The 19,147-nt window shown below is 35.5% G+C and overlaps 1 protein-coding gene and 1 non-coding gene across 2 annotated transcripts in view; both read left to right on the top strand.

Moving 5' to 3' along the window:
- Positions 1-16,392, top strand: part of LOC127855156 (partitioning defective 3 homolog) — an 87,031-nt gene extending 70,639 nt beyond the window's left edge. The window contains 6 exon segments of the mRNA XM_052390561.1: positions 3,977-4,136; positions 4,630-4,857; positions 5,434-5,558; positions 5,916-6,055; positions 9,560-9,684; positions 10,709-16,392. Of these exon segments, the coding sequence (XP_052246521.1) occupies positions 3,977-4,136; positions 4,630-4,857; positions 5,434-5,558; positions 5,916-6,055; positions 9,560-9,684; positions 10,709-11,288 (1,358 nt within the window). The 3' untranslated portion in view covers positions 11,289-16,392.
- Trnaa-agc (transfer RNA alanine (anticodon AGC)) lies at positions 14,418-14,499 on the top strand. The gene has a single exon. It is a non-coding gene; the product is annotated as a tRNA-Ala (tRNA).
- Positions 16,393-19,147: the final 2,755 nt, after the last annotated feature.

Here is a 19,147-nt window from a genome sequence, read left to right as displayed (position 1 = left end):
AATTAAGGCATTGTTTATTAATGAATCAATAGGTATAAACTACACAAATTTGATATGAAATTACAATAATCTTTCCACTGCATTGCAACCTCTGTTCTTTTGTTCTGGTAAGATTTCATTTTGGTGTAATGAGTACTTCAGCCAAATAAAAAGTTCCATTTCTTGTATCATGCCCTTACATGCCATAATATTTGCAATCAAAAAAGGGGGAACATTTAACTAGGGCACGTTATTGTTTGACACTAAAATTTGGTCAATTTAACCGTGGCCACCAAAATTTCAAAAGGACCAATTTTATCTGAAAGGTAGCTGGATTGTCTGCCTTGATTCTTTCGGATTCTGCTTACAGTCTAATTTCAGCACAATTTCCAGGACATATGACCTTGCGTCATCACGACCTTAATATGATAATTCACAGTAAACACAAACATTTTACATGTTTACATTATATGTGAGTTTCATGAACTGGTCTCATTTAATTATAACTACCAATTAACAATGAAATTTAAATTTCAAAAGTTCAGCAAAACAAAACAAAAACATCATGCAATTAATCAAAATTAGTGCTCAATTTTGCTTTTTGTAATAAGAGCATATATTAACAGCCCTTTGTTAGCAGGAAACGGGACTAATTATTTATTTGGCCTTTTAGTTCTGAAACATTTATTTCAATACTTGCTTGCACATTCAGTGTAACCCTCAAGGCAAGACACCTAGTTTCTCAGTCTTAATTTCTGACTTTGTTAAGCATGATGGTTCTTTATAACAACCAGTTTCTTACATTTTGTTTTAGTTATTTCAGTTGTGTTGTTATGTTTGTTATTTAATTTTACAGCACACCAGTTTTGGAATGCCATTAGTCCTTCTGAATTAATCTCGATGGTGTTTGTTGGCCTGTACCACCAGTGAAGCATGTTGATTTTTAAAATCTGATTGATTTGTTTAATGTTGTATTAACTGAATGTTTGTTGTTGTTTTGATGTTACTGAATATTTGTATAAAAATGAGGAAGGACTGTATGCATATAATGTGTATGGTTGATAAAAAGTATGCCATATCTTTCTTATAACGTCATGGAATGTCAAATTATGGCATTGTGACATAATCATGAATTGATAATTAATGAAACATGAGAGCCTTCCATATAATGTTTTATGTGCATGTATGATCTTAGCAATCTTGGGCAAATTTGGTAGTAGTACCTGCTGGATACAAGTTTAAATTTTCACCATAATTCAATGAATTTAATAGTCACAGACTGTGATTGTTGGGTTAATTTATGATTGTTATCTTTTGGTCACAATAGGCTGTGTATTGCTTGCCCATTTGAAGACATGACATATGTTGATGTTAAGCTTGCAACAGCATCAGAATTTTATAATGTAGATTATATCTTGCATAGGATTTAAGATAAATAGGAGCTGTTCCATGACATATCCTGTATAAGTAGCTGTCTGGTTGGCGCAGTGGTATGTACACTGGCATCCCGCCGTGTTAATTCCTTTTGCGACGCATGTGAGTTTGGTTGGTTGTCACCATACCGGAGAGGGGGGATTTCCCCCTGGTTCACTGATTTCCCCCTGACATCTAAAGACCACACCAAAATTAAATATCTTCGAGTAAAAACTAAACAGCTTCAAATTGCTTTAATTCAAAGTTGGTTCCAACTGACGTCAGTTCAGTAAGCCAATTAAGTAGGAGAGCTGTAACATACTCCAGGTCCTCACATAATGTAGCCACAGGCATGGAAGAATCTTATGAACTTCAAAACACACAAACATAGTCTTTATAAGTGAAATTAGTATTGATGTTACGAAAATCCATTTTCAACATTATGTTTTGTGAATTTTGCACATACCTGTTTTTGTCAAACAAACAACATCAAATTGGAAACATAACCTTATCTATATACTGTTGCTTTTTTAGCTCACCTAAGAACAATGTGCTCATGGTGAGCTTTTGTGTTTGCCCCTTGTCCGTTGAACATGTTACCATTCTATAGGCCACATGTATTGTCTAATCTTCATGAAACTTGGTCAGAACAGTTGTCCCAATAATATCTTGGCTGCGGCCAAAATTGGTTCCAGTTCGTTGAAAAACATGGCGGCCAGAGGGCGTGCCAGTTTTCCTTATATGGCTTTATAAACTTTGTTAACACTCCAGAAGTCTTATTTTTAATCCAATCTTCATGAAACTTGGTGAGAACATTTGTTTTTAATATAAATCGGCTGGGTTTAGAAAATAGATATTGTCCGTTTAAAAGCATGGCAGCCATGGACAGGGCAGTTTTCTTTATATGGCTAAAGTAGCAATGATAGTAAAACCTTGTTAACACTGTAGAAATCACAATATAAGTCCAATCTTTATGAAACTTTGTAGGAACATAATTTTCATTTGTTCTTAAGATATCTTAAATTAGTTTTAAAATGGTTGCACCAGGATGCCTTGCAGTTTTCTTTAAATGGCTATAGTGTAACCTTGTTAACACTACAAGACAAATTTATAGGCCAATCTTCATGAAACTTGGGCAGAACACTTTTTTTATGGCTATAATAAAACACTCAAGTTTAACGTAAATAGTACTCAGCTGAGCGTCCAGGGCCACCATGGCCCTCTTGCTTAAGAATGTGAAATATAAAATATTCAATTAAATTAATAAACAAATGATATTTAAATTATTGAGAAAGTATTTGTCATGAATTAACTCACACACACATGATTAGAATTTAAGCCCAGATTGTCCATATCTATTTTGAATGGTCCCAGGAGAGCCCTTCTAGCACTTCAATAAAGGTGTTGGGGACAAACCTGTACCACATATTAGCTGTGTACCTCTAGATTCTAGATTAACAGAAAGAATTACAGTAGAATGTTTCTTAGTAAAATCTTATTAAACATTAATATTTTACTGTCTTTTTTTTAAACAAAACCTTTATGCATATGCACATATGCGCGCATATGTAGTGTCAGATGTTTGGTACCTTTAAAGAAGATAAATGTTGAATTTTTAGTAGATATTCTCATACTCTTTTACTTCTTTATTACTGACTTTGATATATGATAACAATTCATCATATTGTATTTAATTATGCAAAAATTCTTCACAAACACTCAATCTATTGAAAAATACAGTTGTTTTCGGTATGTTAAGTTTTTCTTGCAAAAACAAGTTGTAACTAGTAATCCCGTAAAACATCCAAAGATGCGGAGATGCTTTATCTCATGAATTCAAAGATAAACAACACTTTGTGGAAAAACATAATTCAATTTTTTGCTGATTATACTCATTATTAAATTACTGTCCTTATATTACTTTTATCCAAAATATAGCTTTGTTGCAAGGGATAATGTCTATTTCCAAAAACCTACTCACACACACACAACTACTTATGATACATGTATTTATATATCTGCGAAATGAAAAATTATGTAAACAGCCCTTGCTTAACATTAGTATCTCTCAGGTGAGCAACCAGAGCCACCACTGCCCTCTTGTTTCTTTTTTCCACCCATTTTATTCTTGTAGTATATTTGATATATATTTCTCTTAGAATATTCATATTGCATTAAGACTGCTACACATTAATCATATGTGTGACGATATTTGGACCCACAACATAGCAGTTAGCCAGGGAAATGAATATTTATATCCTATTCTGGATATTATAAGAATGAAGCGCAAAGTGCAGAAAACCTAACATGATTTTATGATCTTTAAATAAAGGTAATTGTCAAGGCAGTGTTAAGCAGACATTGACATATTACGCATTCTTGAAGTCTAGTTTCCCCTGCTTAATATGTATGTTCTTAAAATAGCAACAAAACATTATGTCCTTGTTTCCTAGTTTGGACTAGGGGTGGTCATGATGTGCAGTGTGTGCTGGAAAGAACTAATACAAAACACAATTTGGGGGATTTCTTTTCCGATCATTGGCCTTTCCGATCTTTGACCTTTTGTTGACCTTGACCTTTCCAGTGGAGGAGGAAGGCAGTGAGGGTGGGTCAGCAGGCTTTGACCCCACAAATTCTGCAAGGTCATCCGTTAGTGATAACGTTTTCGGTGAGGATGGAAAGAAAAAGGAAGGAAAGAACAAGGAAACAAAGAAATCAGGCGGATTCCTCAAAGGCTTGTTCAAGTAAGTGATGAAACATAGTGAGTATTAATTTTTCTCACAAAACAAATATTAAAAAAACACATTTTCACAACGTTATCATCACAAAGTAATGATACTCACTGACAGATGTAAGTGGTGATGTGACTGAATGTCCACATTATGACTAAGTCATAATCAAAAATGTTTTGTGCTTTTAGAAAGACAATACACATTAGTCAATGAACAATGATTTAGATTTTAAATCATGACCATGTTAGCTGAAATTTTAAACAGCAGATCATCTGTTCTACACAGAGTTCTTCATTGATTGATAAGTAATGAAATGATAATGACAAAAATTTACTTGAACTTAATTTTACTTTGCTGTGTCCTGGTTACTGCTTTGATTTTGCCTTCATGAGTAGTTTTACAACACTAATTTTGTTTTTACACCCCAAGTCATAATAGCTGTATAGTAATTTTGTAGTAAAGAACTGAATCTAACTCAATTTCTATACTAAATGCTATCTAACAGGTTTGGAGGAGGCAAGGCCAGGTCTAAGACCCCTGTGGATGAGGTTGGTAAGGGCAAGCTGCAGCTAGGGGTCCACAGGCCCCCTGCCCCTCACAGTACGGGGCTGTCTGCGCCTGTCCTGTCTGGGCCCCGCACGGAGGTCACCGGGCCTCGCACGGAGGTCACCCATCGGGAACATATGGAGTATGAAGAGCAGAGGTGGCGAGAGGCGCAGGCACAACATGACAGGTGAGATGGGGCAGTTGTCTACCAGGTGTGCTTGAATTTGATCAGGAAATGACCAACTTAATGGTAACAGGCAGGTAGTGGCATGGTTTCATTGAATTTGTAAATGAAACATTGATAAGGTCCAAGGAAAAAGTACTCTGTTTCAGCAAACTGAGCCTACCTAGTGGAACAGATTTTTTTTTCACAAAATAAATTATAAATCAAACCATGTTTGCCTTCCCTACCTAATTTGTGTCAGATGGTCCATAAATACATGATATGTTTTAGACCTCCGTATACTAAATTATCAGATAGGATGATTTGTGATCTGTATTAGGCTTTGTATCAATTCTTCATGCTTGGTATATACTGTGTTTTTTGTAGTGATATTAACACATGAATTCTTAGATTTATATACATACTATGATAACTGTTTTGAGTATTCATCTGTTAATTTTTATTGTTGAATCACATGTATCCTTGTATTATTTCTCAGTCAAACTTTGTACTGATACACCAATTTTACTTAGAAGTAAACAGTTACATATTTTTAATGCACTCAGACTCATTATGGAATGGTTGCTGTATTGATTACAGGGCGCAGGAGATTTACCATCAAGAACAGCAGCAGTATGACAGAGATGGGCGGGGCATGATTGCGCAATTATACCATGCATCCCCTGACCCCCACAGCCTGGGACACTCCTCCCCCATTCATTCAGGTGTGAACATAGATAGGGACAGGTCGGGAGAAAGGGGCAAAATTGATGCAATCCTTGAAGGTTTTTAATAGTGTATTTTGTTTGGAATGAGCAACAATTTGTCTTATGAGTATGTGTATGTGTTACTGGTCTGTATATACAGTAATAGTAAAGACTGGCAGTTTGCTTTTAATGTCTGTAGTATAAACATAAATGTATCAAAGACAATTCAGCAAAAAGTCAGATGATGACGTATTGGTTGTCCTTATAAGGTATTGCAGACTTGATTTCAATAAGTTTGCCTTTGAATAAATCTTTACAATTAACTGTGAATGTTGGTATTCACCACTCACTAAGTACTCTTTACGTACCTTCTAGACCAGCCTGTGAATCGTGCTGAGCGTATTCAGCAGTTGCGAGCCGACCACCAGCGCCGCCACCAGGAGCGCCAGGGCCAGTACCCACAGGAGGAGCGGGAGGAGGAGTATGAGAGGATCATACAGGAGCAGGAGAGACAGGTATGTTACCACTGCAACCAGGGGGTGGGGTAGGGGGAGGAGTATGAGAGGATCATACAGGAGCAGGAGAGACAGGTATGTTACCACGGCAACCAGGGGGTGGGGTAGGGGGAGGAGTATGAGAGGATCATACAGGAGCAGGAGAGACAGGTATGTTACCACGGCAACCAGGGGGTGGGGTAGGGGGAGGAGTATGAGAGGATTATACAGGAGCAGGAGAGACAGGTATGTTACCACGGCAACCAGGGGGTGGGGTAGGAGAGGAGTATGAGAGGATCATACAGGAGCAGGAGAGACAGGTATGTTACCACGGCAACCAGGGGGTGGGGTAGGGGGAGGAGTATGAGAGGATCATACAGGAGCAGGAGAGACAGGTATGTTACCACGGCAACCAGGGGGTGGGGTAGGGGGAGGAGTATGAGAGGATTATACAGGAGCAGGAGAGACAGGTATGTTACCACGGCAACCAGGGGGTGGGGTAGGAGAGGAGTATGAGAGGATCATACAGGAGCAGGAGAGACAGGTATGTTACCACGGCAACCAGGGGGTGGGGTAGGGGAAGGAGTATGAGAGGATCATACAGAAGCAGGAGAGACAGGTATGTTACCACGGCAACCAGGGGGTGGGGAAGGGGGAGGAGTATGAGAGGATCATACAGGAGCAGGAGAGACAGGTATGTTACCACGGCAACCAGGGGATGGGGTAGAGGGAGGGGTATGAGAGGATCATACAGGAGCAGGAGAGACAAGTATGTTACCATGGCAACCAGGGGGTGGAGTAGGGGGAGGAGTGTGAGAGGATCATACAGGAGCAGGAGAGACAGGTGTGTTACCACGGCAACCAGGGGGTTGGGTAGGGAGAGGAGTATGAGAGGATCATACAGGAGCAGGAGAGACAGGTATGTTTCCACGGCAACCAGGGGGTGGGGTAGGGGGAGGAGTATGAAAGGATCATACAGGAGCAGGAGTGACAGGTATGTTTCCACGGCAACCAGGGGATGGGGTAGGGGGAGGAGTATGAGAGGATTATACAGGAGCAGGAGAGATAGATATGTTACCACGGCAACCAGGGGGTCGGGTAGAGGGAGGAGTATGAGAGGATCATGCTGGAGAGACAGGTATGTTACCACGGCAACCAAGGGGGTAGGGGTGGCTCTAATTCAAGTGTGCTTGGGGGATGGTGTGAATGTAACAGTAGCTCCAGTGTACAGTGTAGTACCACATTATATCATCACCCCAGGGCTTTGTTTTTCCTTCATGAGCAGGGCCTGAATAAATGCTCTCTCTTGCTAAGAATTTCATGTAAATCATGCAAATTTCCACTGATATCAAATTTACCATGTCAAATTTCTTCCCTTGTCTCATTTTTGTTAATTTATTATTCCTCTAAATAGTATTGGTCTTTTCCTTTCACAAAAAATGAAGGGAAATGAAGCCATGAATGGCATGGTAATGCTGTCTAAGATCTGGAGACATTGTATTCATGAGATGAGCTTATTGCTGAAAATTAAAATAACAGTTGCTGAAATCTTATAGCACTATGAGAGCATTGTGTAGGTAAACAGCAGGTATCTCATTAAAAATTAATAAACTTCAGTGTTTTGATCACCTTTAGTGGTAAGCTGGCAGGTCCTTTCATGTGGGGAATATTAGACAAAAGGGGAATTATACTTTTGTTGATATGCCAGATTTTATGTTTATGTTCTACTTTGTTATAAAACATGAATCGAATACTTTGCTATGAATGCAAGATTGTATTATGTTCAAATTTAGTTTAATGACAGTAGCTGGGAACATACATACAAATGCCTCTAACTTTCATTGGTCCATGAGTTGACCATAGTATGAGTTACATGTAACTTCTAATGCATTGTCGACACCCTCAAGTCATAATAGTAATATAGGAAGAGCAGACTTAAGATTAGTTTAATTACAGCATGTACAAATGATACTTCATATGTGCATTTTTTGTACTGTGGGCTTAAAGCCTTTTCCTGCAGTTTGTTCTGTAAAATTGTGCAGATTAAATTTACTTTTTCCTTTGTTTTTTGCATTATTTTTCCATAACAAGCATTAATATTTTGTTTACAAAAATGTTTTCCCTATAACGTCAATCAAATGTTTAATTACCTTAACGTGTAATTTGATACTGATTTCACGCTTGTTCATCATTTTCTTTTTCCATATTATTAGTGCATGTTTAGCATTGATTAATAAATTACTGCATGATCTACCTCTATGTTCATGTATGTCTACATGCAGTGTAGTTTAGAGAGATGTTTTGTGTGCTCTACTTTTCATTCCAATCTTGTTTGAATGTGTATTCCAATATTTGTATGTGTGAATATATACATGTATAGTGTAACTCTGATAGTTTATGCTAGTTCTGAAGAGCCTTTTATATATGTGTTAAAATTTTATGTTTGCATATTGAATGTGGTTTCCAAATTTAGAAATAATGTATATTAGGGGCGTGGACATTTATAGAATGTAGATATTTTCTTCTTGTCAACAGAAGATTGAAATTTAAAAAATTGACTTTTACGTGTTCGAAACTCTCTTGTCCAAAAACATGTTTGTTAAAACAAAATGATAAAAAACAAACTTATACATGTGTTTAACCCTTTTTGAGCCACCACTCTTTACTGCAAACGTGAGTTTGTTGTTCTTGTCCATTTTGCAAAACACAAAGTTCTGGCAATAAATACGTACATACGCAATATAAGTCACAACAGGATTACAGTTGAAACAGCCCCAAGCTTAAATGGTCTGAAGTTATATTTAAAAAAAAACGCTCAAACATGGCCAAACTGTAAAAAAAAAAGGCCACTCATTTTTAATATATCAAATATCATATTTTTGACAATTGTTTTCACTGCATTAAAGAGATGTAAAATTGCCATCAGGTGTAATAAATGGAAACCTGATAACACCATTTTTTTAAATATTCAATGTCATTATTCTTTATTGAGAATGAACAGAAAAGTTTGTCAGATCATTAATTAATATTTACTTAATTCTCTATGCTAATAAAGTTTACTGAAAGTGCTCTCAGCATTTTTATCACATGGAATAGGTTTTTGAATTCAATTCAGTCACTAAAATTGTATTTTGAAAAAGTTTTATTTTTTAAAAACTCCTTTAACACCCAATGTTTCTCCACACCCATACAAAAATCATCAATAAACCAATTTGAAAAAGCGGCCTTATTATTGATCTGCTTTTATTGTGACTATAGTAGAATTGTTTCTTGTAATATAAATGCAATATCAATGACAGTCACCAAACAATTTCTTACCAGACTATTTAGTTCCCAAACAAAATCTGACTACCGTACGTCAACAACAATGTCCTAAGTATAAAAGTAACTTTAGTCATTACCTAATTTGCTAGAATTGCATGTGCAAGCCCTTTTTGCATTTTATATATACACTATTCATGTATTCCTACCTTACATGTGCTAACCTAACCTCCTATATACTCTCTGCTTTTTCTAACCCCACAGGGAGCTCGCTATACTAGTGACCACGAATATTTCTTTTACCAGAAATATGGGCAAAGTGCAATACCTAGTCAACTGGAAGGTCAAGGTCAGAGGTCAAGACCTTCCAGCCGGAACCAGACAGAAAGGTGAGTAAAGGTCAAGTTAGGTGTGTTCATGTACATGTCAAGGTCATAATGGAAGGCATCTGTTTACATCTATTGCTTTTTTATGCACCTGAAGAGAGGCATTTAGTAACTAATCTGTCATTCAGTGTGACATTCAATCCCTTTTATCAATACAAGAAGTTTCATTTTGAATCCATTCAATATTTTGATGTGCTTTGCATTAGAAACTTACAGTTTTCTGGTATGTTTTGCTTTTTTTTTTAAGCTAGAAATGTATCTAAGACATTGATGCCCCCGCAACACATGTTTTGCATAACAATCCATCATATATTCTACAGTGGACAATAAGGCAAAGGCCATAATTCAGCCAAAACAAGCCTATGGCAAATAATAATGAAACTCCACAAACTATCAAGAGAGACATGATTGTTTATATACAAATATTTTATAATAGAAAACTAAATATAAACATTAAATGATTAAAATTGGAAAATTTGCCATGGAACACTGTTATTGCCAACTTAGATAGAGAGCTTGTCGAACATTACACTTACCCAAGAATAATCAGAAACCGTACCCATGAACCAATTAAATTTATTGCAACTATGCAGAAATAAAAAGAAAACATGAATGACTAAAATAGTTTGATTCCTCCCATAGGGGACACTTTATCATCCCCTGAAAGACAATCTCTCAAATAATATAGGCCCATCTGAAACTGATCTTATCCCAAGCTTTTTTATTTCCATTCTATGAAGATTTTTATCCTTAATGCCAAAATATTGCTATATTTGTCCCAAATGAGCGCAAAAGGTTCAGTCATTATAGTGTGCTGAGTTTAGTATTGAAATTGCATTTAATGTTATAAATTCTACAGTTTATCATTGGAAATTGTGTAGAGTACATATATTTATTTAACCTTAACTCATTTAACAATGACATAATTACTCTTGTTACAACAATAACACAGAGCAACAACATGAATTCTTAATTTGAATATGACATTTGTGAATACTAACCCTGCAGTGTTTGCTGTTGCTTACAGACCCAACAGTCGACAAGGCCAAGGCGAGCAGTTGCCTGCTGGTAACTATGGCAACTACCAGGACCCGCCACTGTCTGGTGCAAGGCACGTGAGTGACTCAAACGTGGCAAAATTCAGCAACGTCTATCGACCAGCATCCAGGGGAACCAGTTCTTCCTCCATGGAGACGAACATTCATAATCCATCATATCAACACAACTATGTGAAAAACTCTGTTGTCAACCCTGTGCAGCCCTTTGACAGACTGCCAAATCATCCGTTAAACAATCAGCGTGGTACCCCTGTTCAAGACCACGAGAGGATCTCAAACTATAGAAACATTGCAGGTGGGCAGGGTCAGAATAACTCAAACTACCAAGTTGTGAACAGAAATACACCAACAAATTTCACTCCACTTGAAAGAAGGAGCATTGCAAACAATTATCCATATAGACAGGACCTTGATCCCCCTCCGAGTTCTGGTAGCTATGGTAACAGTGTCTATGGTTACAGAGATCCTGTGTTTACAAGCATGGCAGGAAAGCGGCCTGTGCAGACCTTGCAACAGCAGCAACAACAGCCAAACTCTGCAAAAGTGTGACTAGCTTTCATCTCTTGATTGTTCTTGATTTCATTACACCAGCCATTTTTGTCTGATAGTTTTCTGAACACAAATAAATTTTCGAACGTTTTTGAAATTCTTTGTTAATATCATTCTTGTTAAAGAATCTAAATGGAACATTTATCTTGTGGAATGAGTCTTTATTCCATGTATTCATATAAGAAAAATAAAAAAATACTTTTTTAAACAGGATGTCAAAAAGGGCAGTAAATTTCTGCAATTACTGATCTTAAAAAGTGATATTTTTGATGACATACTGCTAAATTACTTGCAATTCTCTTGTAGAGGATTTTTTTTAATATGCTGTTTCTTAAAAAGGTGTTAGTTAACACCAATGGAAAATGAAAAAGGCATCATATCGAATTGATTTTGTTAAGAAGATTATCACAAAATGTTTTATATGTTTATGCATGATGCAGCATGAAATCTAAGAGTGATTATATACTAGTAAATAATTTTTAGATTGTATAAATTTGTGTATCTTTATTACAAAACAATGAACAATTCATCTATGAGAACATTTTCTCCAAAACTGTACTATAACATGAGACCTTATCTATGGGATATTTTACTGGCCTAGGTGAATATAAAACTTGGCCATGGTTGGTTAAAAAGATAGTGATTGATAATTGGAAGATTTTGCTGCCATAGAATATTCATTTATTTCTGAACTTACATGTATAAATTGTGATTAAAATGAACGATAATTTAGCCTTAAAATGTTTTTAAATTTAGAAACAATCATTGGTTGTGAGAATAATGTGTATTGCAGGGGCTACTTTTGATCATTTAATATTTTTTCTTAATTACTGTTTTTATTGGTTGTGGATCACATGAGGTACAAACACTTAATTGCTTATGAAAGAAGATAATTTTTGATTGCTTATGAAAGAAGTTAATTTTTGATTGCTTATGAAAGAAGTTAATTTTTGATTGCTTATGAAAGAAGATAATTTTTGATTGCTTATGAAAGAAGTTAATTTTTGATTGCTTATGAAAGAAGATAATTTTTGATTGCTTATGAAAGAAGATAATTTTTGATTAAGCTTTGAGTTGTTCAGGCTAGGTTAAAGCACCATTCAAATGCAGTAGGATGATACAGTAACAGTATAGACAGTGCTTTGTAAATTGCTTCATACTAGTTCATTTTCATTTGATTTACAAAGTGATTTAGTTTACTTAAATTAGAGTGAGACATTTTTTAAGACAAAGAAAACATAAATTGGCTGGGTGTTATTAGATTTTGTGCAATAGTAATAAGGTTAGTGACCGTTATTTTGAAGGTGTATAACTGTATATTGGTTGTTTTGAAGGTAAATTGGTTATATTGGAGGATGCGACAAGCGATTGTCGTGTTTGGTTCATATTTGATAAAAAAAAATAATGCTCAGAAAATTTATTTCAAGAAGTCACGCTTAAAAAAATCCATACCCTATGCATAACAATATGAAATATGCAGCTAGTAGATTACACCTTAGTGCATTTTTGTCATTGTATATAAAAAAAACACAATGTCACCTTAAATAAATAAATAAATTTTACGTCATACAGAGTCATTTTTAGCTAGAGAGGAAACCAACCATACCGGTAATGCAGGGTTTTACTAATGAAATCTGAAATCTGAAAAATGTCATTCCCTTCACAAACAATCAGTAACCATTCCTGGCTTTGGAATGAATATGAGAACCAATCGCAATTAGCAAAACAGATTATTAAACAAAATGTTTTTAAAAAGTGTTGTCTAGTAAAGTTACACTGTTAAATTGTATAATTGGAATAAAGATCCACATTGTTTCTTTCAGTAACAGCACAGATCCACATTGTTTCTTTCAGTAGCAGTACATGTGCATGTTTTGTTGAAGTAGTTTGAGCATAGCACATTGCTGTATTAATGTATTCTTTACTTGGTTCCTAGATGAGTGTACATCATTGTTGATACTCATTCCATGGATCATTTGTCTTGCAATCATATATACCATATAAACAGAAACTATTTATAAACTGTTGATCTTTTCCAAGTTTTATGTCTATTTGAGCCTTGTTCTGAGAAAACTGGGCTTAGTGCATGTGCGTAAAGTTTCATCCCAGATTAGCCTGTGCAGTCCGCACAGGCTAATCAGGGACGGCACTTTCCACTTTTATGGTATTTTTAGTTTCAAGGACGTCCCTCCTTACCGAAAATCAAGTTTAGGCAGAAAGTTTCATCCCTGATTAGTCTGTGTGGACTGCACAGGCTAATCTGGGATGACACTTTACACACATGCATTAAGCCCAGTTTTCTCAGAACAAGGCTCATTTTTACGTTTGTTGTATGTAAAGTATTATCTGGACAGAGATTCAAATCCACTCCATTTTACTTTGTATCTTCCCCTCACCTAATTGTGAGCCTCGCTCTGGGTAAACAGAGTGTGATGCTTGAGGGTTAAGTGTAGTCCCAGATAAGAGGACTATTTCCGCTGTAATTGTTGCTGTTAATTGTTGCCACCTGTAGGGTGGCATATAGCAGTTGAACTGTCCGTCAGTTCGTCCTTCAGTCTGTTTGTCCCTCTGAAAGCTTAAACATTGCCCATTACTTTTTCAATATTCAAGATAGCAACTCGATATTTGGCATGCATGTGTATCTCATGGAGCTACACATTTTGAGTGGTGAAAGGTCAAGGTCATCCTTCAAGGTCAAAGGTAAAAAATATGGCTTCGAAGCGGCGCAGAAGGGGCATTGTGTTTCTGACAAACACATGTCTGATTAGTTTCAAGGAAGTCGCTTCTTTGCAAAAATCCACTAAGGCAGAAAAGACAAAACTGCAACAAAACTTTACACACATGCATGAAACATCCTTTTCCCAAAGCAAGGCTTATGTAAATAGACACCTTCTGGGGCTTTATTCAAAAAGATCCGTTGGGATTATTTAAGAAAGTTTTTAAAATTCATAATATTCTTTCAGTCTCCGTCTATTTTATCTGAATTTGTTTTTACATAACATGAAACAATACATATTGCCAAAATTATTATATATATAAATATACGTTGGATAAATTAAGATTTGTTTAAGGTAGCGCACCTCTAATGATTTCCTGCGATTTCTTCGAAGGTTGAAGAGCCTACTATTAGGTGCCGTAGCCTAGTGGTTAAGGCGATAGACTAGCAATCTTTTGGGATATTCCCGCGCAGGTTCGAATCCTGCCGACGACGTATACTTTTTTGCGACGTGTTTTATTTATTTTCTAACCTAATTTGATTTAATATGGCATATAAGCTATATTTATTGTTAAATATGTTGCAATTTTTATGCACATTCTTCAATTATTAAAATTAAAACAACGTTATGGCGAAATTGGGTGATTTACTGTTGAAAATACGAACCATGCATGTTGCATTTTTATTTTTATTTCAAAAAGTAAACGGTAAATCTGTCTAGTTCTTGGTATTTTTGCTGTATATAGTGTTTCTATAAAAACTAAGTTTAAAATTTGACTTAAATGATACTATTTTGAATTTTATGATACTTTGTGTTTAACCGACCCAATTTTTACTTGGCTGAAATCACTTACATTTCATGGCGCTCTTCCATAGATAAAAATTTGTAAAAAATAAATGTCTGTAAAAGAATACTTATTTCATCTTGTTTAAACTTTAAACACCTTTACAGCATCTGTACACACCAACTGCATGCCCATATTTGGAAATTTGAATGAATTATGGAACTTTTATATACCCCAGGGGTGAAAATAAACTGGACAAAAGCCGAGCATGGGGGTGGTTTTGAAAAAATCGGTATATTTTTTTAAAAAGCATGGAAAGCCTACCTACAAATTTGTATGTAGTTCAGTGAAATTATGCTGATTAAGAAAATAATTAATTAGATTATATTTGGATATGTGCCCATTAGAGGTGCGCTACCTTAAGGAGCCCTCTAACATAAGTCATCATATTTTGGTTAAACATCATGTAAATTTAACTAGGTACTAAAATCCCAACAAATATCTGTTAAAATGGGGGAGTGGTTTTTAATGCAAAGGATCTAGATGCTCTGTCCAGAGGGTTTTACTTTTCATCCATTATGTTCATCTCTGTGCAATCAAACAGTGGGGGTGGGAGTTGTGTGCCTTTACAACAGCGGTTGTTTTAACATTAACACTTTCTGTGTTTTCTTTTACCTTTTTAATGTTACGTGTAACAGCGTACAAGACACTCATTTGTGTTGCCTTAATAGTGCATAGATGATCACCATATTCATGTTTTCCTTTGAAGCTATGGTTGTAGAGCCTTCCATGCAAAATGAAAAAACTCTAATGCTAGTTTTAGGAGTCTGTACATATTGATGTAGGGTATCATTGTCTCAACATCAATATTTGGTGGCTGTAATGTTTCAGCAAGTGTTTCCTTGAGAGTGTTGTTATTAATTACTTTGTAGGACTCATTAAACATTTTGAACTTTCAGTGCTACAATCTTGTAAAAACAATGTCATAATCCAGTAGAAATAAATATTGTGTTTGATTTTACCAAGAAAGCTCAATTTATCAAGCAGTTATCCACACATGCTAACCAGGGACAACACTTTCCCCTTGTATGATAAAAAAGTCTCTTCTTAGCAAAATTCCAGTTAAAGCAACAAGTGTCATCCCTAATTAGCCTGTGCAGACTGCACAGGCTAATCTGGGACGACACTTTACGCACATGCATTAAACCCCCCTTTTTCAAAGAGCGCAGCTCAAATGGTAATCTAATTATCACCTCATTAGTATCCTTTTTTGGAGATTATTTAAATATTTCAATGTTTGCTTATAAATATTTAAGGTTTTGTAATTGTTTAATGTCTGTGACATTCTAAAACATTCTGTTGACATGTACCTGTATATCTTTACATAATATTTATGTTTGCTTATCCAATGTCCGATTCAATGCTGAATTGCATGCCAAATTACATGTGTTATATATCTTAAACGTTGTACATAAGCATTATGGTTGTCAAACATGAAAGTTGTTACGTATAGTATTCATTACCCATTTCTGGCATGTATATTTTATATTTTTGTATAGCCATTCAGTATATTTTACGATCAAAATAGAAATATTGAAACATAGCTATTGTTTGTTGTTTTAAATTTGTATCTTTGCCTTTGTGTCCCATTTGCAAAAAAATAACCAGGCACTTATTAAAATGTAAATGAGTACTTTTTATATAAAAAAAAGAACACAACATGTAATTTAATTAAGAAATTCATAATTGACTGCTGTACTTATATTCCCCAAGGCTATATATTAAAAAATAAGATAAAATGATATATTTAATGTTTGTTCCCAAGATAAAGTGCTCATTCTTACAAAATGTTATTCTTGTTGTTAATATCTAATTTCTAACAATTATCTGAAATGTAAATGGATTCACTAGTTATATAGTTTTAAAGGAATAGAATATAACAATTTTACTTGTTTTGAGAATACAACAATAAAAACATAAAAGTGGTGCATAGGATATGGTGTCCGCCTAGCGATAAGCACAGGGTTGGATCCCAACTCTGTTAGGGTCCTGAGATCTTTCAAGTACTGGTTCTATCCAGGAAACTGACTCGAGAGTGTCTGTTAAGGTGGAGCCTTTTGGTACAATCTTCATAAAACAAAAAGGTTTAAATAAAGAATAAATTAATAGGAGTATGAAAAACGAACTTCTCTGTTGTTTTTCAATGGGTAGACATTATCAAGTAAAGAATATTATGAAATATTTTGGGATCCTCAAATGAGGTTTTGCTACATTCCACCTAGACGATTCCACGATTGAAATCTTAATTCCGAACTAAGCGTAGTGATCTTATCCGATCTTCCAGGTTATTAACAGATCTTGATGTAAGTCCTGTCGGTCGTGTTAATTAATTTTAATTAATGGTTCAACACATTTCTACAATTACCACGTTTAACTGTAAAAATTGTATATCATTGTCATCGTACGAAATCTTATTGTTTCGCAACAAAACGCGAAAAAACTTAACACATACATGTACTGGTGATGGAAATCAATGTTATGCATGAAAAAAGTCACATTCTCTTGCAATTTTAAGAATAAAGGACATTGATAGTCAATCAGGCTGTATCAATAACACCCAGGCCTTGTCATGGCTCTCCTCATAAATACGACTTTTTTTAATCAAGAAATATATTGCAACCATAGTCCTGTTGTTTCATGCCGAAGCGCATAGATTATTCATAACCCTTATACAAATTCTGGGAACCCGAGTGTGGTGAATCAAGATCCAATCAGTTTTCGGTTACAAATCAGTTATTTTACGATTTGGGCTTAATAACCCCTTTCCAAGTTCAACAACAATTACTGTTGTTATTCTTTTAATCGGGTGATAACAATTGCAGATGCGCAACTTTACATCATATGGAGCAATGTCTGTCATCCAGTTTAACATTTAAAAGTTGAGAAGATCGCCAGACAGAAGGACACATAGATGTCATATTAAAACAATGTAATTATATATGTATGTTTGTATTTAATAACTACAATTAAAATTGTAATCAATGATTAAAACAATAGAGCCAAAGGCCCCAGTCGCTCACCTGAGACTTCAGGGAACTGCAATGCTATGGGCAACTTTTTAGATGTTTCAGAAAACCATTTTCAAAATTTGCCAAAAAAATCAACTAGAGAGTTAAGGTTTTACTATAGCCCAATAAAAAAAAGCCCAGCCCCCTGGCGGCCATGTTTTTCAACAGCCAGGAACCATCTAAGAACTTATCCCCGATATCATTAGAACAAATGTTCTGACCAAGTTTCAAGGGTTTACTATAGCCATATAAGGAAAAATGACCTGCCCCTTGGCGGCCGTATGTTTGGACGAAGCTTAACTTTTTTCGATCTCAGTCGAGCTATCATTAGAGCAAATGGTCTGACCAAGATCCATAATGATTGGACTATATAAATGTGACTTTTTGAGAGTTAACCAGGTTTTACTATAGCCGTATAACAAACAAGAAATGTCTTTAAAAAAGATATACGGCGTTGATTGTGGTCGATGTTTATGAACGATCAAAAGTTATCTCTATGAGATAAAAAGTAGCGGATGCCGTTTTTCTGCGCAGTTCTTAGCTCCATCACAAGCAAATGAATTACGGGGTGTTGCGCCAGATTTCGTGGCTTATTTTGCTTTATGTGATATTATTACTCAGATATCTATATTTACAGAATAGAAAAACACAAGAAAGATGAAAATAATCGAGTGCATATAGGTCAGCCGGCAATACTCGAATCTTATTTGATTGCATAATTATAGTATAGTGAATTATTGTGCTCATGCTTAATAAACTGGTCTAAATGGATAATTTCTACTTAATTTTATCAAAATTGGTCCTTATCATGCAAATGTTGAAAACATATTAAAAATCGATGATTGACATACCACAATAATATCGCCGAATATCTTTATTTAGTATCTTTTTGATCAAAACAGACTTCAAGTGCACAAAGTTTACGAGACGGCGTTTATATAAAGATTTCTGCAACTGACCGCAAACTGACCTTGATACCTTGCGGATTGAAATGCAATGCATTAAAATTGGGTAACAATTCTGCTGCTGAAACGACGGCTTGTTTACGCCAACTGTACACGACCAAGGCAACAGCTGTGCATTAAATATTGATATATCGACAAAGCGACTAAACGAACTATTTACTCCATCAGACAAAAAAAGCATAGATTCCATTTTTTTCCTTCAATGAAAAGATCGCAACCCCTTCTGCGAACTCCGGTGATGAACTGTATAAACTCTGACTTTCACACACTGGCCGCGAATTGACCCGAAACCTCGCGGGTTGAAATGCAATGCAAGTAAGTACTA

Source organism: Dreissena polymorpha, chromosome 13 (assembly GCF_020536995.1).
Source record: "Dreissena polymorpha isolate Duluth1 chromosome 13, UMN_Dpol_1.0, whole genome shotgun sequence".
NCBI classification, from domain to species: Eukaryota; Metazoa; Mollusca; class Bivalvia; order Myida; family Dreissenidae; genus Dreissena; species Dreissena polymorpha.
The sequence above is the reverse complement of the archived record's forward strand: the minus strand, read 5'-3'. Positions and strand labels throughout refer to the sequence as shown.